Source organism: Marmota marmota, unplaced genomic scaffold, assembly GCF_001458135.2.
Source record: "Marmota marmota marmota unplaced genomic scaffold, marMar, whole genome shotgun sequence".
Lineage (NCBI taxonomy): Eukaryota > Metazoa > Chordata > Mammalia > Rodentia > Sciuridae > Marmota > Marmota marmota.
In genome coordinates, this window is record NW_026000316.1 from 4,470,187 (window position 1) to 4,496,991 (window position 26,805).

Sequence of the window (26,805 nt, forward strand, 5' to 3'; positions counted from 1 at the left end):
TTTTGGTTGTACAAACACCTCTAAAGAATACTAAAAGGAAACCTTATGATCCCTGCAAGTGTATGTGAGTCTTTGAATATGATCCTGTGATCTCCACCATTCAGGCACTTATAAAAACAACTCTTGGACTTCTGTTCAGTCATAGATTCTCACAGAATGTTCTTACATCTTTCTTGACACTCCAGAGCTCATGTCTTTTCATTCAGCCTTAATTAAATTATCATAGGCAACACAACATTTAATGTTTATCTTAACTTTATTGAATAAGTAAAGTAGGCATTACATAAAGATTGCAAGTCATTCATGGTCCTGCATAGATACAGACATTTATTCTGAGGCAAAATGAGAGCACAAATGCACAGTTTACTGCTACTGAAATGGTTCTTCATGGTGGCTTGGTATGGACACAATCTCCCTCAATACTCATTTAATGTTGTCTTTGCTTTCACCTCTCCCATCAGCTGAGGGATTCACAATATCTAAAATAAGCGTGTAAGGAACTCTTCTGTATCAGAGGTAGTTTTGTGTCTGCATTATGAATCATAGAAGACATTTGGTCAAAGACTTCTTAAAAAAGGGGCAGAAGAGATACACTCAAGCACAGAGTTGAGATCCATTTTTTTTCAAGCTAATTGGCCATATTAGCTAAAGTATCAACCAAAGTTTAGAATAACCACTTTGTCCACTTAACAAAGCATGCAGTAGCCTGTACAGATAATAGCTTTTAGAGAAAACCTTAAATTTGTCTCAAGCACCAAAGATATATTTTTAAAAGTGTAAGTGACTAATGTAGTGGCTGAATGGTGCCCCCTCCAAAAAAGGAGGATATGTTCACATCCTAATCCCTATAATCTGTGAATTAGCTTGTTTGGAAAATGTAATTAAATTTGGATGATATGATTAAATTAAGGATTTAGAGATAAGATTATCATGGGTAATCTGAATGGCCCCAAATTCCATTATAAATGTCCTAATACAAGAGAGGCAGAGGTAGATTAGATGCACTAAAGGGAAGATGATGTGGAGAAAGAGCAGAAAGAGATGCAGCCAAGGAATGATAACAGACACAAAAAATGAGAAGATGCAAGGAACATATTTCTCCCACAGTGAACATAACTCAATTTTGGACATTGGCCTCTAAAACAGGAAGAGAATACTATTTTAAACCACTATGTTTGGGGTAATTTGTTATAGCAGCCACAAAAATCTAATACAGGTATCAGTACAGGCAAATGGGCTATTGCTGTAACAAATATCTTAAAATGTGAAAGTGGCCTTGAAATTGAATAATGGGCATAGACTGGAAGAATTTTGATGCATGTGATAGAAAAAGCATAGACTGGACCATTGATGGAAATATGAGTGTTAAAAGGCATTTTTGGTGAGGGCCTGCAATGAAATGAAGATCATTTTATTGGATATTGTAAGCAAGGCAATGCTCGTTCTATATTGGCAAAAAGCCTATATGAATTGCCACCTAAAGTTGTGTGGCAAGGGGAACATGTGACAAACTAGGATATTTGGTTGAGGAGAGTTGTAATTGAAGCATTAGAGGTATGGCATAGTTTCTTCTCTGCCTAGAGTAAAATAGGGAAGAAAAATGGAGGAAAGACTGTTAAGTGGGAAAAGAACCAGTAGTTGATGAGTTAAGAGATTCCAAGCCTATTCAGAATGTAAAAGAGGCTAAAGTTAGGAGATTTAATATTAGGAAAGTGTACTCTGAAGATAGGGCCAAGGCTAAGGATGTGGCTGGATATTCTTTGCCTGTGCTAAAGAGATCAGGCATTGAGTCATGGATTTACTCAACCATCTCAGCAGAAACCAGAAATAGAGAGAAAGTTATCCAGGAAAGATATGTAATAGGGCCCTCTTTTCTAATTGTGTGAATCAACATGATATATGGGAGCTCTACCAAGTTTTTGAGAATGCTATATCAGCAGAAACGTCTTTGCTTGGCCTGCAAGGGGCAGAGACAGGACAAAATTAGAGAAGGCTGTCAGACTAACAATATTCTACAGGCAGAAAAACAGGAAAATATAAACTATTCAGCTACAAACATGTGCCAATTTTCAAGATAAAAGGAGGATGGCACCAAGGTAAAAGCTGCAACTGCAAAGTTGGAGGGCCAAGAATGAGGGGAGAGTCAGAATTGTGACCCATGGGCACAGAGGCAGAGGCCCAGTTCATGGTCCAAGAGGGGAGAACTTCAGACCCAAAGGGTGGGGCACTGAGACAGAGAGGACTGTTGCTAGGCCTTGAATCCTAAAGGGAATTTAGTTAGTTTTTGAAAATGATTAAGACAGGTGACTGACTCCCTTTTCCATTATCTCCTTCTGGAATAGGAACATTTGTAATTATTTAGAGTTGAAACTGTAATCAGCTGAGACTTAGGAATGTTGGAATAGGGTGAATATATTTTACACATGAGAAAGACATCAATTTTGGGTGGGGGACAGAGGGCAGAACCTCTAGATGTTCCCTTATTTGGAAAAGGGGTTTTAGAGATGTAATTAACTTAAAGTTCTTGAGATGAAGAGATTATCCTGGCAGAGGGAGATTAGGTACACAGACAAAAGGTGCTGCAAAGATGAGTGGAAATGTGGCCATGAGCCAAGGAACGTCAATAGCCATCAGAAGCTGGAAGAGACAAGAAAGGATTCTCTAGAACCTCTGGAGGGAGCATGACCCTGTGAACCCCTAGATTTCAGAACAATGAGAGAATCAATTTCTGTTGTTTTAAGGCACCAAATTTGTGGTCATTTATTATAGCAGCCAAAGGAAACAAATATAATTAGTTAACATTTTATGTGTTTTCTATTTTTTTAAGATTCTGAAAAAAATCTGCATAATTGGTGCTTCTCCTGTGTGGTAGTAAGAAACAAAAGATTTTAGTATAATTTGGTTTTATACTAAAATGTCACTATGTACTTTTCAATCTAAATAAAAAATGCAAGTGGCTAAAACAGGACCATTATAAACCTGATAAGTAAATCTTTTAACTTAATTATTGGACCCTGAAAGGTTTTTTTTTAATGTTTGTGAAAGCATGTGGATTGCTATAAATACAAATATATAACTTATCAAGAATAGCACTTCATTCATTCTTGTTCACAAACTAGAAAATAAGGCAAGTTTGCATCTGGAAAAGGCAATACACATCACTATTTCTACCTTGAAAAATTTGATAATATGGCATGGCAAATGTCTCCAAAATTTAGTCAAGGTTGACACTTCATAATAATTTTTTCTATAGTCAAAAGACTCAAAGAAGTGATACCATGAAAATTTCAGAAAAAAATCTTTGCAAAGCCAAAAATGCACACATTAGTTATTTACCTAAATTAGTAGGACCTAAACTTTTGCTGTTGTTAAAAATAGTGTGTGAAAACAGATGTGTCCTCAAACATGTTTATGTGTGCACATGTGTGTTTTCAGTCAGGAAAATGTGGAAAAAATCTCAGATGTTGTGACTTTGATTTCTCTATTATAGCAGCTTTCAGAGAATTTTGAAGTATAATACTCAAGCCAGAATGCACTGGAGGACAAGGCAACCATGTAAATTATTATACATCTATATAAAGAATTCTGTGAGCTACTGGTCACTTATCTCAGATGGTGACTTGCCAGGCCAGTCATTTGTTCTTTCTCTATCATGTGCAGTGGAGGAATAGAAATAGGACTTTCTACATAAGAAATATACATATAATAACTCTTTTACAGTAATCACAATCATCTGCATGAATTGGTCTTCAAATTGCACTCCAGAGAAGTTACACCAATTATTTCAATGCATATCATAAAATAACAGATAAGTTAAGTATTACTTTAACTTTCATCTATTTGAGAAAAACATAGACCTTGTTTTTTTCCCCAGAGTTGTTGTGGCAGCAACATTTAAATTTGTTAATATAAGGTAAGTATGATGATGACTGAGAAGTTCACTTAGTTACTGGGATGTGCAATTACTGCAGCAAGAGATACAAATATATACACACATGTATATACATATACATATATAGAATTTCTTTTTTCTTCTTCAGACCACCAAAACAGAATTGGAAAGGGGAGTAGAAAGGAAGATAGAACAGTTGACCTTTCACACAGTTTTCTGCTGCCTTTTATAGAAAGAAATCTCTTTCCTCCCAGGTCTTCTAGAACTCCATTCCCTGCCTTCAAGGGGGTCAAGGGAGAAAGAAGCAATAGAGAGAAGAAATAAACCACAAATATGAATCAATATTTGCCTTTAAAATCTAAATAAAGATAATAGAACTTTCAGGTACATCCCTAGCACAAACATTAAAATGTGGAGTTTTTCTCAAAAAATAGTCATATAAAGTACTTGTATAAAGTAGACATCTATGCATATTAGAAAATACCTCTTTAAATAAAGTTGAAGTCATTTTCCCTAACTGATTCTGTTAAACTTTGGTTTATTTTTAGCAATGATGTGTGCTTGCAATATCATGCTGAAACACTAGACTAATGATAAATTTAATTTCAGCCAAAGCAGATGAATCCATCAGCTTTCACTTGAGATAAGATTCTAAATAACTTGACTGACATGGAGCTATACTTTTTTGAGTTTTCAAAATGGCTTCTCTTACACTGTGTGCAATATTAGCACCTTTCCAAATCATTAGCATGCACATTTTGTCTTGGCCTTTTCCTTTGCTATCTATTAAATTGGAAGCAGACAGTGAATAGATCTGTCTATTCTTTTTTTCTTCTTCTTTTTCTTTTAGTGGGAGTGACCTAGAAATTTAGGATTTTAAATATTTGAAAGTCTCAAAACTCTTCAATTTTTTACAATTCCCTCTTCAGAGTCAGGTCACACAACAACAAAGAACAGACATTTTTACGCTAAAGTGGAACAAATATTTCTAGTCCTGTGAGCTGTCACATAGGTATTGTGGGAGGAGTCTAGTGATAGTTCTACAAATGCACATCAATTCATCCAGTTTAGCTTGACCTTTGCAGAAATACACTTATATCCACTCTGACCCTTGAATGCATGTTTTGTTCTTCTGAAAACATATGATTTTGTTTACTTAAATATTTTTCATATTCTTTGGCATCAGGAATCACTTAGATGAGATAGCTCCATTGTGGCGAGAGCGTGACCTTTCCAAAGGTACCCGTCTGTTATCTGTAAGACAAAGAGAAAAAGAACCAAAAACATGGTGAGCCTTAGATCTTGGCTATTACATGATACCGGGTTGAGAGAGGTTTTCAAACAGTACTGAAAAATCACTTCAAATGAATATGTAAATAGGCAACAAGGAGCCCAGATCTGAGGAGTTCATGCTGCAGCTGCCAGGCTGAGTTCAAGAGTTCTACAATCAGCAATAAATTACTTTTCTTGGTAAGCAAAGTCAGAGTGATAAAAGAAATGGAAGAATTCTCTCAAGCACAGTCCCCTTGGAAATAGCAGGCGACAACAAAATTCCTTGGTAAAAATGTTAAATTGAAAGGATCTATGTACAGTGCCTTTTGTTGGAAAGCACTTCAATTCCCTATGAGTTTTCAATTTGTATGTTGGCTACCTCTAGAGGACACCAGCGTGGGCAGAGCAGAAAAGAGTTTTTATTTTTCACAATGATTGCAATATGTGGCAATCAAACCGGCTACCGAGTTGGCCTGATTGTATGATGTAAACAAATTCAATACATTATATAGTCATTATGGGAATGAATAATGAATGGGACCTAGAATAGGTCCCATTCCTCTTACGCATCACAGGAAGAATAATCACTGTAAAGATGACTGTTGGCACAAAGCTTGGAAAGCAAAGTTTAAAAGCATTGAAAGTTGCTGAAAATAGTTTTTCATTTTAATAGAAAAAAGGTTTACAGCTCTGCTTTGTGATGATCACTGCTATGTTATTATCACCTCTGTTTTATGCTCAGCTTAAATGCAATTGATGTGGGTGAAAATCCCTTTTTGACAAAAGCATAATATACTTAGATTCTCCATTTAGAATGAGACTGGGTCCCTAGAAATAATGACAAGCACCAACACTTACATAAATGCTAACACTTTCCACTCGTTAATTTGCTAATTCACACAACATCCCCGGGAGGTAAGCCCATTTCATTCTATCCTATTATCTCTGCTTTAGTGATGGAGGTTACACAGCAAATCAATGGTGTGATGGGGGATTATAATGCAAAGTTAATACCTAAATGTCAGGTCAGCTTTGTCCAGAAGTACATGTTGGGGCCTCCCAAGCTGCTACTCATTTCTTCCCTGAGATGGTGATACCCAACCAATATATCCTGCCTGTTACATGGGAAGGAAGGACTGAAAAGTGCTGAGGGTTGGCCATAGTGCCTTTCTCATCTGTGCTAGCACCTCTTGACTGATTCCTGGAGTTTTTGATCAATACCCAGAGTAAACCTAACTGGCCCCCATGATCCTCACCTCATTAATGCTCCTTGTGAATGCATTGAGCCAACTATCCATAAGCTTAAAGCCCACCCAGAGCTTCATAATGCAACTATATCTCAGAGAGGTGAGAAAACAAAAGTCATTTTCTCCACTCAGAGATATATCTGAATGATGGATTATTGGGATATCCTTTTGATGATATCATTGAAAAAAATCTATTATTTAGTTTGTGATATGTTTCACAATTCAGCTAAAAATGTGAAGATACCATTCCTGGATAAAGGATTTATTGCTTAGAAGTCACTGGTTTGCATACACATTGGTTTGGGGCTTCTTAGAAAATACTTCAAAATGAGATAACAATACAATGGTTCCCATTGCATCGCTAACATTTAAGAGTTCAGTGTTAAAGCCATCAGATCTAGCATGCTTACAGTTTTGTGCCAGCTCGAGAAAAGGCTTGTGTCTTGGTGCCATAAATATCCATTCCATTGCTTACCACTCAATGGATCCAACATGAGTACCACCTCTAAAAACTTAGCCCCACAGCATTGTATGATAGGATGTGAGAATTCACATCAACTTGCAAATTATCAGTAGCATTTGGTGTGAGAAAATGAACTTTGGAGTGAAAGCACACTGAAGAAAGGACACTGAAGCTTTTGGAAGACAGGCTAAACTTTGGTTCAGGACCCCAATCCAGTGTTATGGTTGGATATGTGGTGTCCCCAAAAGCTCATGTGTGAGACAATGCAAGTTTTAGAGGAGAAAGGATTGAGTCCTAACCTAATCTATACATTAAGCCCCTGATGGGATTTACTGAGTGGAAACTGAAGGCAGGTAGGGTATAGCTAGAGGAGGTGGGTCCCTGGGGCATGGCCTTTGGGGTATACATTTGGTATCTGGTGAGTGGAGCCTTTCTCTGCTTTCTGAACATCATATGAGCTGCTTCCCTCTGCCATACCCTTCTGCCATGTTGTTCTGCCTCACTTTGAGCCCTGAGGAACAGAGCCAGCTATCTGTGGACTGAGACCTCTAAAACCACCAGTCCCCAGATAAACTTTTCCTCCTCTACTATTGTTCTAGGCACGTCTTTCAGTCACACCAAAAAGATCACTGAAACATCCAGATTTTGGTACACATGAAAAATTATTTTAGATTTTCTCCCCCTTCATTTTGGGTACCTAATAGGTCCCTATGTTAATGAGATAATTATATGAAGAAGCAATTCTGTAAAGGTCACCACTTACATTTTCAAAATGTTAACCCACAACCTTTTTCTATGGGGGAAACAATGTCAGAAATTGCTATCTAGATCTTTTGATGTGTTTCCAATTCTGTGTTTATGTTAAAATTAATTTAGTTGCAAAATATATATTTATACTTTAGACTTGTATAAAATCAAGACATGTAGAATTTAGAGGCTATCATAAAGTGTACACATGCTTTGTTGCTTTTAGATATACATAAACTTTCTTTTCCCCCATCTGTCCACGTTCTAATGGTAACTAGCAATCTAACGATGATAACTTTTCATGCTTGGAGTCGTCTTGAATGAGAGACTGAAATATCACTGAATGAACTGTTTGAAATATGACTTTTACATTTATGGTATTAAATACTAAGGGCCCTCATAAGTAGTCATCATAATAATGAGAACATATGTTAGATATTATTGTTGTCAGAGGTGACAAACAATGATTGTGAGAGTGATAGCATTTCTCTTTTGGAAACAGGTGTAGGAGGTAGCTGCCCATGTGATATACTTTGAGAGCTCCATAAACTCCAGTATAAGCCAAATTCACTTTTCTAACTAGTCTTCATCTTATAACACTATTGATGCTACTGTACTTTCGATGACAAAAATAGAGGCTTTTCATCCCAAAAGTGAGTGGGTTAAAACACATGTATTTACCTGAAATGATACTGGGTGGGGAGTTGTTAACAAGTAGTGGCATCTCCTCCCAATCTGCCTCTTATAATTTTGGAAATCAAAGGGAAAGAGATGGGGGTGCATGGAACTTGTTTGTATGTACTTGTTGGGGACACTGCAATGAGATAGAGGAAAACTCCACCATAGTTTGGTAAGAACACCCTAACAGATTCTCTTTGGTCATCAAAGACTTGTCTCTGAAATGCCCCAGGTGAAGGTGAACAGATTCTGATACTGTGGAGATTGATCTGATCAAAGAATGAAGTTGAAAAGAAGGATATAGGTATATGAAAATGTGCATCCTATGGAGCAAAGATGGCCAAAACCAATATTCAAATCTTTCATCCAAAGGGAATATAAAATACATGGCTCATCTTAACTATGGTTCAGCACCTTATGAATATCAGGTTAACCAGCACAAACTGATGCCAAGGCTTTCCCTGCTGTCATAAGAGAAGAAGCTTTATGCTTTATGACTTTCCTGAGCATAAATTGATTTGGCATTAATCTCAAAAATCTTCCCAACTGAGTTTTGAAGTGAATGGATTAATCCCATTATTGTATTGCTCTAGAATTCACTCATGCAATCATTTATTCAGCAACTATGTACAAAGCACATCATCCATGAAATAACTGAATGTCACTAAGTTTTAGATCCATCCCTAAATCTATATCATTAATTTCCTTCTTCCTAAAAACTTTGTCAAGTGAACTGAGGAATAAGCACAGCCCAGATAAGGCCTGCACATTACATAACATGAGATAGTCTAGAAGACTCAAACCTACAGTATGTAACCTGGGAGTGTGTCACTAATCCTATAACAAAAGGAGTGTATGCCAAAGTACAAGGCTGTGTCTTTGCACACTGCATGAGATCAAGTTGGAACTGAAAAATTCCAATAAAAAAGGACCACATTCATTATTCATTCCCCTCAAAGTTAGGTGTCTGTCTCTTGTTGTCTAAGGAGAGACCGTTTCCCTTCTGCTTCAAAAACAGTTGTATCAATGTTGCCCTAATCAAACATATTAATCCCTCACAGTAGGATAACATTAAACCAAGTGTATGCCCAGTACATACCTCACTATTTCAAAATATCCCATCTTAATGCAAATTAGTTGTCTAGAAAACAAAGTAAAAGAAACCTTCAATGTAGGCACTGTTTCCAGCAAACATAGCAAATGAAGGTCTGGGTCTATGCAGCTTAGGCTAAGGAAACCAAGGAAAGTTATTGCTTCCAGAAATGTTCACTAAAGTAGCTATTTGTATCCCAAAACAGTAGTGAGAGAAAAATAACTTATTTTAGACAGTTATATTGAAATCATCGTGTGAACTTACATTCCCCCTCCCTGTGTTCAAAACTGTTTATGGTTTTCTCTGTGATTTTAGGGATCCTAAATTGGATTAAAGTTTCTCACCTCACTAGAAATGAGTGGCCTATGGTAACCAAATTAGGCTTGGGCCTAATCTCTTGATAGAGGACCTTTCTCTATCAGTTGACCAGATTCTTTCTCCTCACTGTTACCAGAATACAGTCTTTAAAAAAGCTTGAACTCAAACTATTTATACAAATTGGCATTCTACTTTTTCATTAAATATTTTAGCACAGAAATTTTATATGTCATTAAACTTCTAGATTATTATATTACAAATATGATCTCTTTTTTTAAAGAGAGAGAGATAATTTTTTAATATTTACTTTTTAGTTTTCGGTGGATACAACATCTTTATTTTATTTTTATGTGGTGCTGAGGATCAAACCCAGCGCCCCAGGCACGCCAGGCGAGTGCGTTACCACTTGAGCCACATCCCCAGCCCACAAATATGATCTCTAATGGTATATACTCTTCTTCTTCTTTTTTTTTTTTACATAAATAGACCACAATTTGGTTAACCATTTATCTACTTCAGGGCATTTAAGTATTCAAGTTGCTTTCAATATCTTGCTGGTATAAATAGCATACTAATGAATATCCTCATAGTTACATCTATACATGTGTCGTATATGTAGATGGCATTGTTGTGGTGTGAAAAATTAGGTGCAAATTGTACCCTAGAGTAGTTTTACTAATTTAAATCCAATTGTCAGTATATAAATTTGTCTAATCTCATTGAGTATTATTCTTTTTAATATGTGCTGATTTAAAAAGTAAAAACAACATGATTCATGATTTTGGCATTTCTTCAAATACTAGAGAGGCAGATTTTTTTCATGTTATTGTCCACTTATTCGTCCTTTATATGCTGACCATTTCCTTTGCCTGTTATTTTTGTTTTGGCTTTGAACATTAAATAATTAATGACAGTAATCAATTAAAATATTAGAAATATTTTCCTTAGTTTGTTGATAACCTATTTTGTGTTGTAAGCTTTAAGGAACATATGGTTTCATTTTTACCATTTTTATGTTACTAAATCTATCCATCATTTATATTGTGATTTTTTCCTTTCTTTATAAGCTTAGAAAGTCTCTAGCCATAGACATTGATAAACACTCAATCACATCTTTTCTTGCCCCTTAAGGTTTGATTTTTTTTTAAAAGAGAGAGAGAGAGAGGGAGAGAGAGAGAGAGAGAGAATTTTAATATTTATTTTTTAGTTCTCGGCAGACACAACATCTTTGTTTGTATGTGGTGCTGAGGATCGAACCCGGGCCGCACGCATGCCAGGCAAGTGCGCTACCTCTTGAGCCACATCCCCAGCCCTGATTTTTTATATTTAATAATTTAGATGATCTGTGTTTTATTTTTTCTGTTTTATTTTGTTTTATAGTGCCTTATCAAATAAGTCTTCACATTGTTTTATTTCTTCTTTTTCCTCACAAAGAGGACATGCATTATTTGTTGAATCATCATGAATTCCTATACTGATTCATAATATATTTTTATCATATATTAAAGTATCTATACTAGGGTTTCTGTTCTGTTAACATTGATATTTTTCTGCAATTTTGTGCCAATACCTTCTTATCTCATCATTTGAGCCTCATAATATGTTTTAATATCTGGTGTAATTAAACCTGTATCACTTATATTTTCACTTAAAACAAATATTTTGGGGGTACACTTTGGTGTTCTACATCACATTATAATCACAAAACAACTAAAAACCAGTACAACGTGAAAAACATATACAATGGGTCCTAGGCTCCTCCTAGCAAAAAGTAGGCAGTTGCCTCTGAAAGCCAATGAGTTAAGTGATGCTAAGATCCCTAATGATGTTTTTCAGAGTGTTCCTCATTTTCTTGAAAACTGAACAAGCCTTCATACCTATTTTTTGGTCAACTTTTCTGACAGCTAGCCATTTTCTTTTAGAAATACAGCAGATTCCAGCACTAACCTAGAGTATCCCCAATTACACTTAGACATTTTTTTTTCCATCACTGGGAACTGAAATCTGAGACAGTCTACCATTGAGCAATGTCTCCAGTTCCATCCACCCCCCCCCCACTTTTTTTTTTTTTAATTTTGGGACAGGGTCTCACTAAATTTGTCAGGGTAGCCTTGCACTTGTGATCATCCTGCCTTAGCCTCCCAACTAGCTAGGATTACAAGCAAGAGCCATCACACCCACTCACCTAGACATTTTATAATACATTTACTCTCTTTGTTTTTGTCGTGTCAAAGATTCAAATAACTGAAATTAAGTGTATAATTTCGTTAGCTGATGATAGATTCTAGTGCTTCTAATTTGTAAAACTTATTTTCTCATAGATTTTATAATAAATTTACATTTTGAGCTTCTACTAGGTACCATAGATATTAAACCACATTGAACTGTTTCATTCCTATGGAATTGTATACACAGGGTGCTATGCAAAAATGCACGGCTGAGAGCCAATCAATTACCTTCAGTTAACAATTAAATACTTCTAGCCCTATGCTAATCTCCATGACATTGTAATGTTTTTAAAACTTGAAACAGGCCATGTTGTGTAATCTATGTCCTTCATTACATGCAAATAAATCCATGCAAAGAAAACAGAAACCCAGATTACTGTGGTATTTCAGGTTGGCAGAAGAGAGGAAAGTTATTTTAACGATGATGGTAATGGAAAGCAATAATGTTAAAATAGTTCAGAGGCTACTGTGACTATAGACACACAACTCCCATTAACTGTAATTGGAGTTAAGCACATGTAATGATAACAAAATAGACCCCTAAATGTCTTTCCAATTGGAAAATAAGCAAATGTGTTCCAGGAAACAGCATGCTTTTGTGTGGAAAATACAGTATTCTAATTGAGATGCACAAATTATTTTCACATTGATATTGCTGAGGGTATGATGGTGGTATTTTTCCTATGCTTAGGGATGTAGTAGATCTGCTTGGGGTAACATCTGTACAAAGAATGCCTTTCCTTAATGCTCAGCATTCGTTATGTTATTAAAGGAAAAGTCTCAATAGTTGCAATGGATTTATTAATTCAGTAGCTTGTTATCAGCATGAAACTCTGCTGTGCTAGGGGAAAAACAAATTATATTTTACAAAACTGCTGTAGAGAGATTAAATCACTTTTCTATATTTCACTTTCTTCTTATCCTTTCTGCCAGGTAGTAACTCTACTCTCTATCTCTATTATGAACCTCATATTTTGCAAACTATCAAGACTCGTAGTAATATAAAGGTACATTATCAAACAAACTCAATTATAGTAACTTTAGGAAGATGGAAATATGTGATAAAAGTAAAATCACATAGTACAATAATATTACTTCAAGGCATTAAAAACTTAATCCATATTAAGCTATGAATGGAGAAAATATGCAATACTTACTTTTATCTATCACAAAAATATATTTTTATAATGTGTCCAACCAACCTCTTGGGATTTTAAATGACTAGCATTTACATAATTGATAACTTGAGTATTTCCAAGTATTTTAGAAAAATATGGTGCAGAAAAAAATAAAATCAGTATATTGTTCAGAATTTCAATTCCCATAGACCTTACAATTGATTATCTTTAGACTCAATGTCAAAGCTAGTGAATAGATCTTTTTTTTTAACGTCCTTGGTTTTGTACATAAGCCATGCATTGTTTGTTTCCTTACTAGAGAGTACAACTGGGCCCTAAAACAAAACTTTCTCTGAGTTTGAAAGTCTGATGTGGACACCTGCATACCTGGAAAATACAGAAAATGGTGACAAATAAAAATATGAAGAGTGTTAGAAAATAGTGGGAAAAGCTCCCAAGGAAATTATATAAGTGAAACTGATGTTGAAGAGCAAACCAGCAGAAATGACACAAACTGTAACAGCACTGTTCAAGATGTCTATCATAGTGGCTTATACATAGCAGTTTCTTAGAAACTGTTGATTAAGTAATCATCCAGTCATTAGTAATGAATCAGGAACTGATCCTTGAGTTCACCTTCAACTAGGCTGCTTACATGGAGGGAATATATGTTGCCATTAATACAAAGAAACACTTCCATCATCCATCCATTACAAATTGTTTTGGCATAAACTATCTATCTGCAGGGAATATAACAGGCACTCATATATTATTAAAGTGGAAAAGATAAATGTACCAAAATTATTATATGAAATATAACTATGTGTCTTTTGTAGCATTTATTAGATTCTAAGTACAGTAGAGGTTCATAGTAGAGAACTATGTGCAGGAAATTAAGTGCAGGAAATCTGGGTCATGGAAAACTACATCATGATTAGGCTTTAAAAGATAGGTGGAGGGGCTGGGGTTGTGGCTCAGTGACAGAGCGCCTGCCTCGCACATGTGAGGCACTGGGTTCAATCCTCAGCACCACATAAAAATAAAGAAATAAAAGTATCGGGTCAAACTACAACTAAAAAAAAATTAAAAAAAAGATAGGTGGAGCCAGCCACTGTGGCACATGTCTGTAACCCCAGTGCTCAAGAGACTTAGGCAAGAGGATTTTGAGTTCAAAGTCAGTCTCAGCAACTTATTGAGGCCCTAAGAAATTCAGCAAGACCTTGTCTCTAAATAAAATATTAAAAAGGGCTGGATATGTTGCTCAGTAGTTAAGCATCTGGTATCCCCCCCAAAAAAAAGGATAGTTGGCACTTCAACAAGAAGAAAAATTTAGCTGTCAGTTTTTACTTAGTAGGAAAAAGTGAGTTTTAGTTCCTTATATTGTTGACCATTCAATTACCAAATTTTTCTTTTTGGGGAGGCATGAAAAACAATGAATGAATAAGGATGAATCAGAAAGCCTGTACATCTTTTACTTTTTCCCTAAGAAGAAAATAATTTAATGAAAGGAAATGCACTGGCCAGATTTGTAGTTGCAAGGACTAAGATAAAGGTGGATGTTTCCATATGCAGGTGATTTTAATTTCAATTATATTTTTATAAACAGTCTTGAAGCATTTATATGGAGGATAGCAGCTCTGCTCCAAGAAACAAACAAACAAATAAATAAATCCCAGCAGAAAGGGGGATCCCTTAAATCATCTGGTGAGGATCTGTTTTTGAAGTCTAGATGGCCCTATCAAGAATGACAGTACAAGAGCTGATCAAGGCATAGATTACAATGACCTGAGCCAAGAGTGCTTGGCAGGGTGAGATCATGAGCAGCCATTTATGTGGGTGCAGAATAAACTAGCTTTCAAATGACATTGGGGCTAGAGAGTCAATTCATTACCACCACCTGTCATTTCTGTGCCTTCCTACTCCATGTGTGGCACAAATCCTTATGACTAAGAATACTAGGCATCAGCCATTTCTCTAACTTCAATCATACGATGGACAGTCCTCTGTCATTTTCTGTGGCAGTTGTTTGTGATCTTCTTGAGCCTTGTTGCTGATATGCTGACCTAGAATACACTTACTTGTCATCTGCTTTTGTTTCTGAATTGCTCAGTGTCTACATATCTACTTTTTGTTTTTAACATGTGCAACCCATTTCTTGGGCTGCTTTCCTCTATTTTTTGTTGATGAAGGAAGTTTTAGAGCAGACAGCCCAACTCTCTAACTTAAGTAGCCCCAGGAAGGGTGGGGGGAGAGGGAATAAACTCAATGGCTTCAGTAGTAAGGCAGAGATGGCAGTCCTTCCCCTGCATGATGCCTCCATCTCTCTATGTACCAGATTATTGAAATATGCCAGTGCCTATGATTTTTGAGGAGAGAAGATACTTAACCTACACTTACAATGCAAGAGTCTATAAACAGGTGCTTCCCATTAGTAGTGTTCCCCATGCTAGTCTGTGCTTAATTACTTAACCAGTTGTATGGACAAAGGCAACCTGTGTGGTTAATATTCCAGACACTTTAGCAGCTGCCAGTGCCATTGTTTTAAAATCTAAACTCTCCCTTAAGGTAGGAGCCAGTCAGCAGTTGTTTTAAATGTGAGCAATTAGGACAGAGTTAAAACATGGCTTCTCAATTTCATATTCATAACTGACAGAAGTTCCTTTGTAATTTTAGTGTCTAATACAACCCATACAAAACCTGAGTGCCAGGCCCAGGCTACAGCCTAATAAAAATGGCTGCAACTAGTAACTTACCTCTCATATAAGAAGTCTCAAAGAATCATTCCAGATTGTTAAAGTCTATTGGAACAAAGCCAGTCCCCACAACATCAGAAAAATGTATAAATGTGAATAGCCATTCTTCCAATGTTCTTTGCAGCATTTTTGTACAAGCAAAATCACAAACAGCTTACATATCATTATGGGATTAGATGCAATATGGAACCTACATAAACTGGGATACTATGCAGTCCATCTAAATTGTTATATGGATCTGTGTGTCTGGATAGAAAGAGATCCACATTATAAAGTGAGAAATGCAAGTTATAAAAGAGAATATCATATTCTTATTTTTTAAATTATAACTTAAAATATAATTCTGAAAAGCTTGAAAGGATATACACCCAAAAAACTGGCTCTTGTCTTAATGGAGAAATTACAATTGTTTTTACTTTTCCCTAAACATCTGTATTTGGGGCATTTAAGCATGATCAATTTGCCAAGTTAGGGGAGAAATATAGACAGGGTCTTAAGTTCTCAGTCCTCAGCTATAAAGCACATACTGTTTTCATTTTTTTTAAAAAGAGCAGTCAATAATCTCTGAATTAATTCCTGGTTGATTATACAATCACTAAGTACATCATAATGGAAAGGAACAAAAAGAACAGAAAACAGGTGCCATTTCTTTTCCCTGCTTCAGTAAGGGCTACAGAATGTTCTCTGATGGTAAAGACAAGTATTAGAACATAAGTAAATGTGTCTTCCCATGCTATTATCATTTATGAAGATATCTCACATATTGTTAGATTCTAAATTCTAAAAGTTCAAGTCATAAAAAAGTGACTGTCTTCAAAAGATTCACTCATTTCACAAATATGAGTAAAAATCCAAAAAGATATGGAAGTATGTCATTATATCATCTTTTGAGAGAAAGCTTTACTTCAATGATAAAATCACATCAGACTTTAAAACTGCTTTGCAACACATTGCCTAAAAATAACAAATTAAAAGAGGAATGAACCAACTATCCTTTGATAGTAAATGATACGGATCTATTTTCCACAAGGCATACTTTTCCCTATATAGTGCAGGTGGTGGTGTGTGGGAGTGGTGGGAAGAATTATGGCACTAAGCATTCTTCTTTCTCTTACCACCATTTATACTGGTGCAATTTATGACAAAGTAAAGCCAATTGTTATATGTAGTCTTTGAACTTATTAAGGTACACTACTAGACACATTTTTTCTAACTCATTAGGCCAGTCTCACATTTATTTATTTGCAAAATGAACCTTTCTAAACATCAATTTCCTCATTTGCAAAATGGAGATTTTTAATAATAGTACTTACACTATAGGGTATTAATAGGACTAAATAACATAATTTAGTACCTGGCCCATATTAATCTTTTAATAGGTTTAAAGTAAGCATGCACACATACAAACACATCAGTCAATAAACTTCAAGCAAAAAGCTGTCTCTGCTTATAATGAATATCCACTGCTTAGTGTTAGGCATAGGTCAAAGTTTGTAGTAGCCATGAGGGGTACATATTCATTTTTCTGAGGGGTACATATATTCATTTTTCTGCCACCTATTAGCATTGTTTTCCTAAATTTAAATTCCCCTTTGTGAACATGAAATAATATTAAAGGCCTATCTAATGGGGTTGTCCCAAGAATTAAATAATGTAAATGGGCTAGAATGAAACCTAATACAGAATAAAAGTTTATATTTTTAACATTTATATTATATAATAATTATAGCATTTAGATAATTATATAAAACTTACATAAGATATTTATATTTTATTACATAATTTATATAAGAATCAAATTCCAAAGATTCTAGCATCAAGATCTTATTACGCTTTTTAAATTCTAGACCACCTCATGGCATTATGACATTTTTTTAGTTACTTCTGGGACAATGAGATAAGATGCAAACAGATGTTTAAAAAATCTCTTTTAGATTAGTCTAGAAAAACAAAGACTTAATTAAGATTAGTCAGGAAATCGGAATTTATCAAGATTTTGACTTTATTTATTTCCCAAGTCATCATGGGCTGGGGTAATTTTTATGCCTTTGAGAAGCAATGAAAATCTTTTATAACAATTTATTTATTTTTCTTATTGTCATCCAGTGGATATAGCAATGTTGCCAGACTGCTTTATATTACTTCTTCACTCTAGGATTCCAGTTGTCTGGACAGATTTGTCCCTTAGGGTAGAAAGAGATTATTTCTAGAGATTCTGGTCTGGCTTGAATGATGCATCTAGTAAAACCAGTCACTTGTTTGTTTTTTTTTTTTTTCTTCCTTAGTACAGCAGATTTACCAGGCAACCTGCTGACCTTTAATTTGGTTTCTTGAGTAGCCTGTTCAGTGGAAAGAGGGGAGAGTCTTGCCATCATAAGCAGAGTCTATTCCCACGTTGGGCATAGTTCTCTCTGTCCAAAAACAGGCCTATGATTTATTTCTTGAACACTAACTATGTGCCTAGTATACTACTAGAGGGATACAGAGATAATGAGTCAGTCTTTTCTTTCAAGGCAGGTACTATGTAGTGATTGTGGTCTTTTGGTTTAAAAGTCTGATGAAGATATGTCTTGGCCACCTTTGTACTCTGCTCTATAGTTCTCAGTATGTTTGATGACCTAGATTACATCCTTTAATACTAGGATGAATCAAGATGCTGTCATTCAAATCGGGGTAGCATACAAAGACAATAAGACGGTAAGTGCTATCATTAGGGTACACTCTTCAGGAGCACAGAAAATGAACAGTTACCTTTAACACATTAAGGTGGAGCCAATAAACAGGCTGTTAAATATTAAAAGGCTGATGGCCAGGGGAGTGGCCTGGAAAGAATAAAAGTGATTTGGGAGAATCATCACATATTTTGTAATTGAAAACATGACTTTGGAAAGTATGGAGAGTGAGAAGAGCAGTGAGCTGATAATCAAATCCTGGGAAATACTGATATTTAAAAGATGAGCATAGCACCGGGAGTCCACAAAGGAAACAGCAAGTATTCAGAGACATACAAAAAGAGCCATGAGAGTGCATGTTATGGAATCCAAGGGAGCAGATATTTTGAAAAGTGGCATAAGCAATAATATCACATATTGTAGAAAGATGCAGTAAAATAAAGACAGAAAACCATCAGATTTAGAAATATGGAGGTCATTAGAGACCTTAATGAGAGCAATTTCAGTGAAATAAGGGGAGCAGAAGCCAGACTGCAGAAGGTTGAGGAATAAGTGGAGGCAATGAATATAACTTACACTTGCATTTCCTGTGACCCTGAAAGAGATGATATTTTTTAGAGACATAACAGTTACCTCAGGGCATTGTGCCTGACAGTCCCAACCCACTTCTCACTAAAACCATCCTGCTCAAATGTTTTTGTTGTTGTCATTTATTTGTTTACGTAGGTAGCAGTACTAAATAGGCTCTCCTCCCACCTATCAGTGGCCACTGATTATACCATGATGGATATCTGCCCCCCAGGGGCAGCCAATTCATAGGTTGGCTAGTAACTAATTATATAATTCATGATAAAAAGGCACTGTTCAATTGGGTAATAAGCCAGTTACAGAAAAATAGAAAAGGATGAACAGACACACAGAAAGAAGTGAAGCTCATTTTATTTCTTAAAGTGTCCAGAGGAAGTTTCTGTTCTAAAAGAAACCATTAATTATTTTATGTAATTCCTAATGTTGTGGCAAATTTCACATGAAAAAAATCCAATGAAGCTCACCATGCGCTTATTTCTTAAAGTAAGATATACTTAAAGTTTTGTGTTTTCATTTTCATGGGGCAGTAAAAACTGTTGACATAGGCATATTCTGTATCATCACTTTCTAAGTAACTAGTGCATTGATCATTAATATATGGCAAGGTCTACATGTACATTCATTTGTTTTTGTGTTATCTGACAGCCAAGTAACTTTATGGTGTATTGTACTAATTAAGGTTCCACAATAATTTGAATAGACAATTTTTTTTGCAATTGAGTCATCACAGGGTGTGACACTAACTCACATAACACCACAGGTGAGTTGCACATATGACAGAGAAACTGTGACATGGCAGCCAGTACCATCTTCATGATGTGTGCCAATGTATTATGAGAATGTAATTGCTCTGGGTCCCCTTACAGCTGTTTATCAATTGTAAACTGAGTGGAAAATATGCACAAAACAACCTTTGTATTCCAGATTCCAATAATATAAATGGGTTATCTCATGTTATGCAGATTTCAATCCTAGCCTTATCTTCATGTGAGCAAGACAACTTTACAAACTTACTCAGTTGAGACCAATGAAAACTGGAATTTGAGGTTTGCTCACTGCCAGAGTTTTCACTCAGTGTGGAGTCTGATGACCCTGAGTTCTGTCACAAACCCTCAAAGTTATGGGTGCCATTTTCTCTGGCTTAGTTATATAGCAGAGATTCTCTGTATTAATATCAATGAGGCAAAAATGTATAACTGGATCTGAAGTCAAATCTTTCTATTATTAAATATAGCATCAGTGGGCATATTAAATGAATGTTAATTTTGTTGTTCTGTTTTATAGTTTTATTAAAATCATGAAAGCATATGGAGTTTGTGCCTGCTTTTATATTTATTGAAATTTAAGTCACAATATATTAGAAATAGTTTTAATTCAATTACTGTGGATTCCAAAGAGTGAAGTTCCCACTAAAATGGATCCACAGATCCCTTTTATTATTCATAAAATTTGAGAAGCAGTGCACTGGCTAGACTAGTCATTAGACTCACGCCTTCTTCCCTTCAAGGGATCTGTCACCCTGCCTTTCCGAGTAGGCTTCTGAAAGAGACCTTACTCCCTTAGCTCAAAAGGCTATTGGTGATTTAAAATAGGATGAACCTGGCTCAACCCTAATTTGAAGTGGTGAAAAAAAAAGACAAAGTGGCAATGAAAAATTTAACAAGTTAACTTTCAAAATGACTTCAGAGGGCTCGTAGATTAAAATTTTCTGCAAGATAAGACATATGAAGATAAAAGTGAACAGATTCATGCTAAGGAAGTAGCTCAGGGAGATTAGAATATATGTGTGTAATAAATTTGGCTCTAAAATTTGTGGCAGCTAAAAAAGTAAAGGGGAACTCTATAGAATACACATTTTCTGGGTATTTTTGGTTATTGTTGTTTGTTTTTCCATAAATCCTATTTCATCTATCATATTTTCTCTTATTCTCTACTACCCATCCTTGAATCTAGCTAGGTTCACTTCATAACTGTTCCACAACACACACTTATTTTAGATTTTTGCTTATGTGCCCACTCTTCTTTTTTCTTCCCCTCTATTAAAGACTATCCATCCTTCTAAGCCCAACTAAAATCCCACTTCCCCAATCCTTCTAGCCTTTACATGTCTCTCTCTCATCTGGACTCCAATAGCACAAACTTAGCTTGTACAATTCAACTGTTAATTATAGACAGCTTCATACCAATTCACTATAACTTCAGTCTCATCTTTCCAAGAAGATAGTACCAGAATGGCAGAGAATGCCATCTCATCTACCTCTGTATTAGTTTTCTCAATACTACACAGTCATGAAATAAATACACAATGATTCTTTTTCTGAGTAAAAATTTAATGAGGGTTTATAGATGTATAAACATGCCATTCATTCCTATACACACCTATTTGTATGGGGAAATAAATAGTTTACAAACTCTACCTTTTCAATATATTCTTTTACTATGGATCTAATTGTGAACAGGTTCCAGAGATGGCTTTGTGTTTTTAAGGAAATTGAGGGAAAAGGATAATATGTATGGTTACATTGTTAAATTGTACATAAACTGACATTTAGCAGCCCTGAGAGCTCCAGTGTTGACTACATAAAATCAGACATTGACTTGAAGTGAAAAATCCTTCCTTAGAAGATGCTCTTCTGACCAGCTGCATTACAATCTCATTCTGAGATGCTCTATTTTATCCTATTCTGAACACTAGTCACAAATACAATAACCATAAATATCAAAATCTCAAGACCAAGGCAGAATTTGCACATATTATTTCTAAAAGATTCTCTTTCAGGTTTATTTTATTACCTTTGGAAATATACTCCAATAGTGAATACTTTCTTACAGATTATAAAATTAGATTATAAAAATACAATTTCTGTAAGCATAAAATTTTATACCATATAAATCATCTTTTCTTTTCCCTATTGATACAGAGTAAAATTCTATTGAATACAGGGTATGTTCCATGATGACTCTATGAATAGGCTTATTCTAAATCAATACTACTTCAAGCATTAGAATTTTAGTCCATTCATCTGCATTTTCCTTCACCTGTCTGTAGCACAATGCTATTGACAATTATTCCTTCCATGAAACTCTCTTACTATTATTTCTTCATTTTCAAACTACCTTTACATCTGATCCTTCTGTTTCTAAGCAACTATTCTTTTCCTGCCCCAATGTGGTGAGTTAATTTCATGTTCTACTCTTTGTCCTTTTCCATATTATTTTCTATACTTTGCATGACCTAACTTTCCATGGGTATACTCATCTATTTGCAAAATTTCAACAACTTCAACCTTCTGTATGCTAGTGGACCTATTGCTTCAATCACCTCCTAATATTTCTCCTTATTATTCAAAAGCTACACCACACTCAAGATTCAAACTAAACTGACTTCCTTTCTTTCCACTCTATTCCCTCCTTTTTGTGTTTCCTTGTTTTGATAACTGGCACCATGTTATAGGTTGATTTGTGTCCCTCCAAATTCATATGTTAGAGTATTTAAGTCCTCATATATAAGAGTGAGGTGACCTCATTTCAAGGCAGAGTATATATAGAAGTTATTAAGATGAACTTATTAGAGTAGACTCTAATTCCTTATGACTGATGTCCTATAACAAGGAAAAATTTGGAGGCCAACACACATTAAGAAAGAATGCCATGTGAACACAAAGGCAGAATCCCACTGATGTTTCTACCAGCCAAAGAATGCCAAATACTGTCAGAAAACCACCAGGACCTAGGGGCAAGGCTGGACTAGACCCTTTACTATCACCTTCAGAGGAAGCACGGCCAGGCCAACACCTTGATCCCAGGTGTGAAGGCTCCAGAACTAGGAGACAATATACTTCTGTTGCTTAAGCCATTCAATTTGTTGTTTTTTGTTATAGCAGCACCAGAAAACAAATAGAGCCATCATACATCTATTCATGAAATCAATCAATCAATCAACCAATCATACTATACTCCTTCCTTTTATCTTAACCTTCATATCCAGTAACTCAACAAGTTCAATTAATTTTAACTTCTGAATCATTCTTTTTTTCCCCTTGGGAGGGGGTACGGAGGATTGAACTCAGGGCCCTCAAACACTGAGCCGCATCCCCAGCCCTATTTTGTATTTTATTTAGAGACAGGGTCTCACCGAGTTGCTTAGTGTCTTTCCTTTGCTGAGGCTGGCTTTGAACTCGCAACCCTCCTGTCTCAGCCTCCCAAGCCACTGGGATTATAGGTGTATGCCACTGCGTCCAGCCTGATCATTCTTGTATCTATTTCTTCTTCATCAGCAACTCCTCTGCCACTACCCTAGGGCAGGCCTTCTATTGCCTTGGTTCTTATAGTAGATTCCTATTGAATCCTTTTGCCTCTGGCCTCACCAGCTGCACCTTAGGAAAAAGTCATGCTACAAGGTACACCTGATCATGCTACTGTAAGTCAAAGCCTGGAATGGCTCATCACCCATGAGGAAAAAAAAAATAAAACAAATGCCTTATCTAACAAAGCCTAACATGACTACTTGTTTTCCCAGCCTCTTATACCTATAATTCCAGCAATGGTGAACAGCTGGCTCTTCCTTGGATATCGTGCTCTCCTATTGCCTCCAATAATGCTGCTCCTTTTTTGGGATTATGCCTCTCTTCTTTTTTCTTTTCCTATTCAAGAAACTCATACTTGGGTTAAGATTCAGCTTGAGCTTTTTACCATGATTGTCTCTGTGCAGTGTGTCTTCCCCCGCTTTACTGTGAGCTCTGGAAAGGGAGGAACTGCCATTTTTACCTATTTTCTTGGTGCCTAGAATGTAACAGGCACTTTGTGAATGATTTTTAAATGAACACGTTCTTTTGTTTAGCCCCAAAGAAAACAAACATACCAGAGCACAATATTCATTTGAATAAGTAAGCTTGTATGTGCATAGAAACTATTTTTTAAGTAAGTGAATTCAGCTTTGATTGCCTTTTCTGATAAAGAGAGCTAGCCATATCTGTCTTTCATAGTTGCTCAAGATATATTGCTCATCTTTTCATTTTCCTGTGTGCTTTGAAGCCTCTGGTAAGAGAGTTCTATTGGAGAGCGGTTAGTTCAACGGTCATTATAGGGCAGAATTAAATTCATCTTTCCCCTCTTTAGATCTTTACATTTTTTTAGGTCTGTCAGCTCTCCTTAGATAGCTTGTAGGAGAATCAAAGGCAGTCAATTTGCTGTTACAGCCATATAGTGACATAGGAGAAATGAAACATTGCATTACTACAGAATGTCTAATTGCTACTTTCTACTTCAATAACCCAAATTGTAGTTGATACAATTTTATGGTGAGAAGGGGTTAAGAAGCCCTTATTTCTAGTAGGTTGCATATGAAAACAAACCCTTCCTCCTTCCACCCAAAAATTCAGTGAGTTCAGTCATCTCAAATTGCCTCCAGGTGGTAAATACTTGAAAGATTCTTTATTATCTTTAAATGGTGAGAAAACCATTTCAAGAAATACATATCTCCTTTTCCTTCCTCCCTGGATAGGATAGGGCACCAACATACAAACATAGAGCCTAGTTAACACATCACACACACAAAAAAATACTGCCAAAAAATATTCAGTGCTTTCTTATGAAAACAGTAGCAAGTCCCTTTGGACCACAGCATCGAAACAGTTCCACTAAACCTTTAATGTGAATTTGCTCAATGGGACTGTGCATACAGGTGTAGAACAATTATTAGATTTGATATCTGAATGAGCTTAGGTTCCCATTAGAGCTTGACTGCTTCAATGACCCCATTATTGTGCTTCCACTGCTCCCCGAACTGATCAACTTAATTATTCTGACTAACGAAACATTTAGGACATGAATTTCTGATTTGTTTCAAACCATATGGGACATCTAAAAGTGCTTCACTTTTAAAAAATCACAATACAGAAGAAATGGTTATGAGGACAGGTTAGAAGCTTGGAAGTAGGGCAGGGCCATGATCCATGCTGGGCACAGAGACACCACACCCCTTGAAATATCTCTTCTGTTTAGATTCCTGTTGGTACTAGTTATACTGTAGCAGTTTCACTTTTTTTCTGGAATACTCAAAAGATAAAGCATTAATTTGGCTGTTGGTGGGGAAAGGGAGGGGTTGAAGTTAAATCTTGCATTCCTTGTCATAATACATTCAGATCCTTAAAATAGCTAATATTCAGAAGGGTAAATAAAATGCTTTGCAGAGCAAGCCAATTACAGATATTCTCAGGCAAGAATAATAAAGAAAAGTCAGAAAATAGGACTAACTTTAGAGGTTATGTGTAAGGAATATGATCTTTTATAGGTGGAAAGTTAAGTTAAGGTCAAAATTATATTCCTACAAAAAAGTATTCTTACCTTTGAAATATTGTATTTGGGCATTAACTGCAGAAAAAGTGGTAATAACAGCAATTGTATGTAGCTAGGTGAGAAACAGATCAGTTTGAAACTGAAATTTAATGATTCTGATAAGTCATAGTTGCTTCAAAATCGGTGTCCTTAAAAGCAACTTTAACACTGTTTATTATCTCTATATTAATGACTATTAAAAGGTTATATGTTTACCTATAGGGAAAAAAGTAGGCATTAAAGTATTACAGATCCCTAAATTTCCATAGATGCCAGTTTCTCTCTCATCACTGAATGTATTTGTCCTCAAAAAGAATGAAACTGACATCAAAATTGTCTCCCTCATACCTTTGCATCTTTTCACTAATGATATGTAGTGGCTGCTGAGCCTGCAATAAACGTGTTTCTGTCCAGTCATATTCCCATCATTTTACAATCCAATCTGACTCCTTAAAAATAAATAAATAAGGAAGAAAGTCACAGGAGACTAGCACAAGTTCCTGCTTCAAGGCACTGCCTGACATTGGCCTTCACTTCGTACTTCTGCTCAAAGTACCTGATTTGACAAAGCGGGCAAAAAAATCAGGAGAGGAGTCTCTTCACCTTCTCTCCAAGACTGTCTGACAGGAGTCAATAATGATTCTTTCACACAGTTACAGTCTAACAATTTTAGATGAAAGTGTGAGAGGAAACTTTCTAGCTATTCCTTACAATATTTTATTAAAGAAAGGTGTAAAAATGCATTTGCCTCAGTGGGGCTATTCTCCTCCTCTGGTTCAACTCAATCCATTTTAACAGTTGGCAGTTTAAATAACAGAAGTTACAGGCTGCCATACACAGACGCTTCGCATGCCAGATGAAAGCGATGGATTCAGAGATGGGAGCAAAAATGGAAAGACTTTTTTTTTTTTTTAAAGCAGTCTCTCTTCTATAAAAGAATTTCTTTAATAACAGCAGCTGGGAAAAATTTCTCTAAGTTTGTGTCCTTCTACTGTTTTATATAAAGCAGCCACCATACTTTTCTTCCTAGGCTACATCTACTGATAGACTGTCAAAGGGAAACAACTTTCCCCCTTATACTGCAATAATCATCTACTGTATTTTTAATGCACTCAAAACAAATTTTCTTATTACATAATAACAATGACAATTCTTCCTGTATTCCCAATGTAAAATGATATATTTTAATATGATAATAATAAAAGCAGCCTATCCATAATTACTATTTTTAGGTTAAATAAAATATCAACATTTTTTATTCATGTGTAGGTTAACATTTGCAATTCAGCTGCTTGCAATATTTAGATGGAATTGAATATGTTATAAGAAACTTAAAAAAGCAAATTTTGAGACTGGTTCTTTCTTGAGGGTCTTGTCATTCTTACTGCCCATCATTACCT

At 35.7% G+C, this 26,805-nt stretch overlaps 1 protein-coding gene across 5 annotated transcripts in view; it reads right to left on the reverse strand.

Annotated features, from left to right (window-relative positions):
- Nucleotides 1-237: 237 nt before the first annotated feature.
- Nucleotides 238-26,805, reverse strand: part of Diaph2 (diaphanous related formin 2) — an 831,690-nt gene continuing 805,122 nt past the window's right edge. For 2 of the 5 annotated variants that reach the window (XM_048797310.1, XM_048797302.1), the window contains one exon: nucleotides 238-5,146. In XM_048797310.1, coding sequence (XP_048653267.1) covers nucleotides 5,082-5,146 — 65 coding nt within the window. In that variant the 3' untranslated portion in view covers nucleotides 238-5,081. The remainder of the gene's footprint in view (nucleotides 5,147-26,805) is intronic. The other 3 variants (XM_048797304.1, XM_048797303.1, XM_048797305.1) reach the window with 3 other exon arrangements.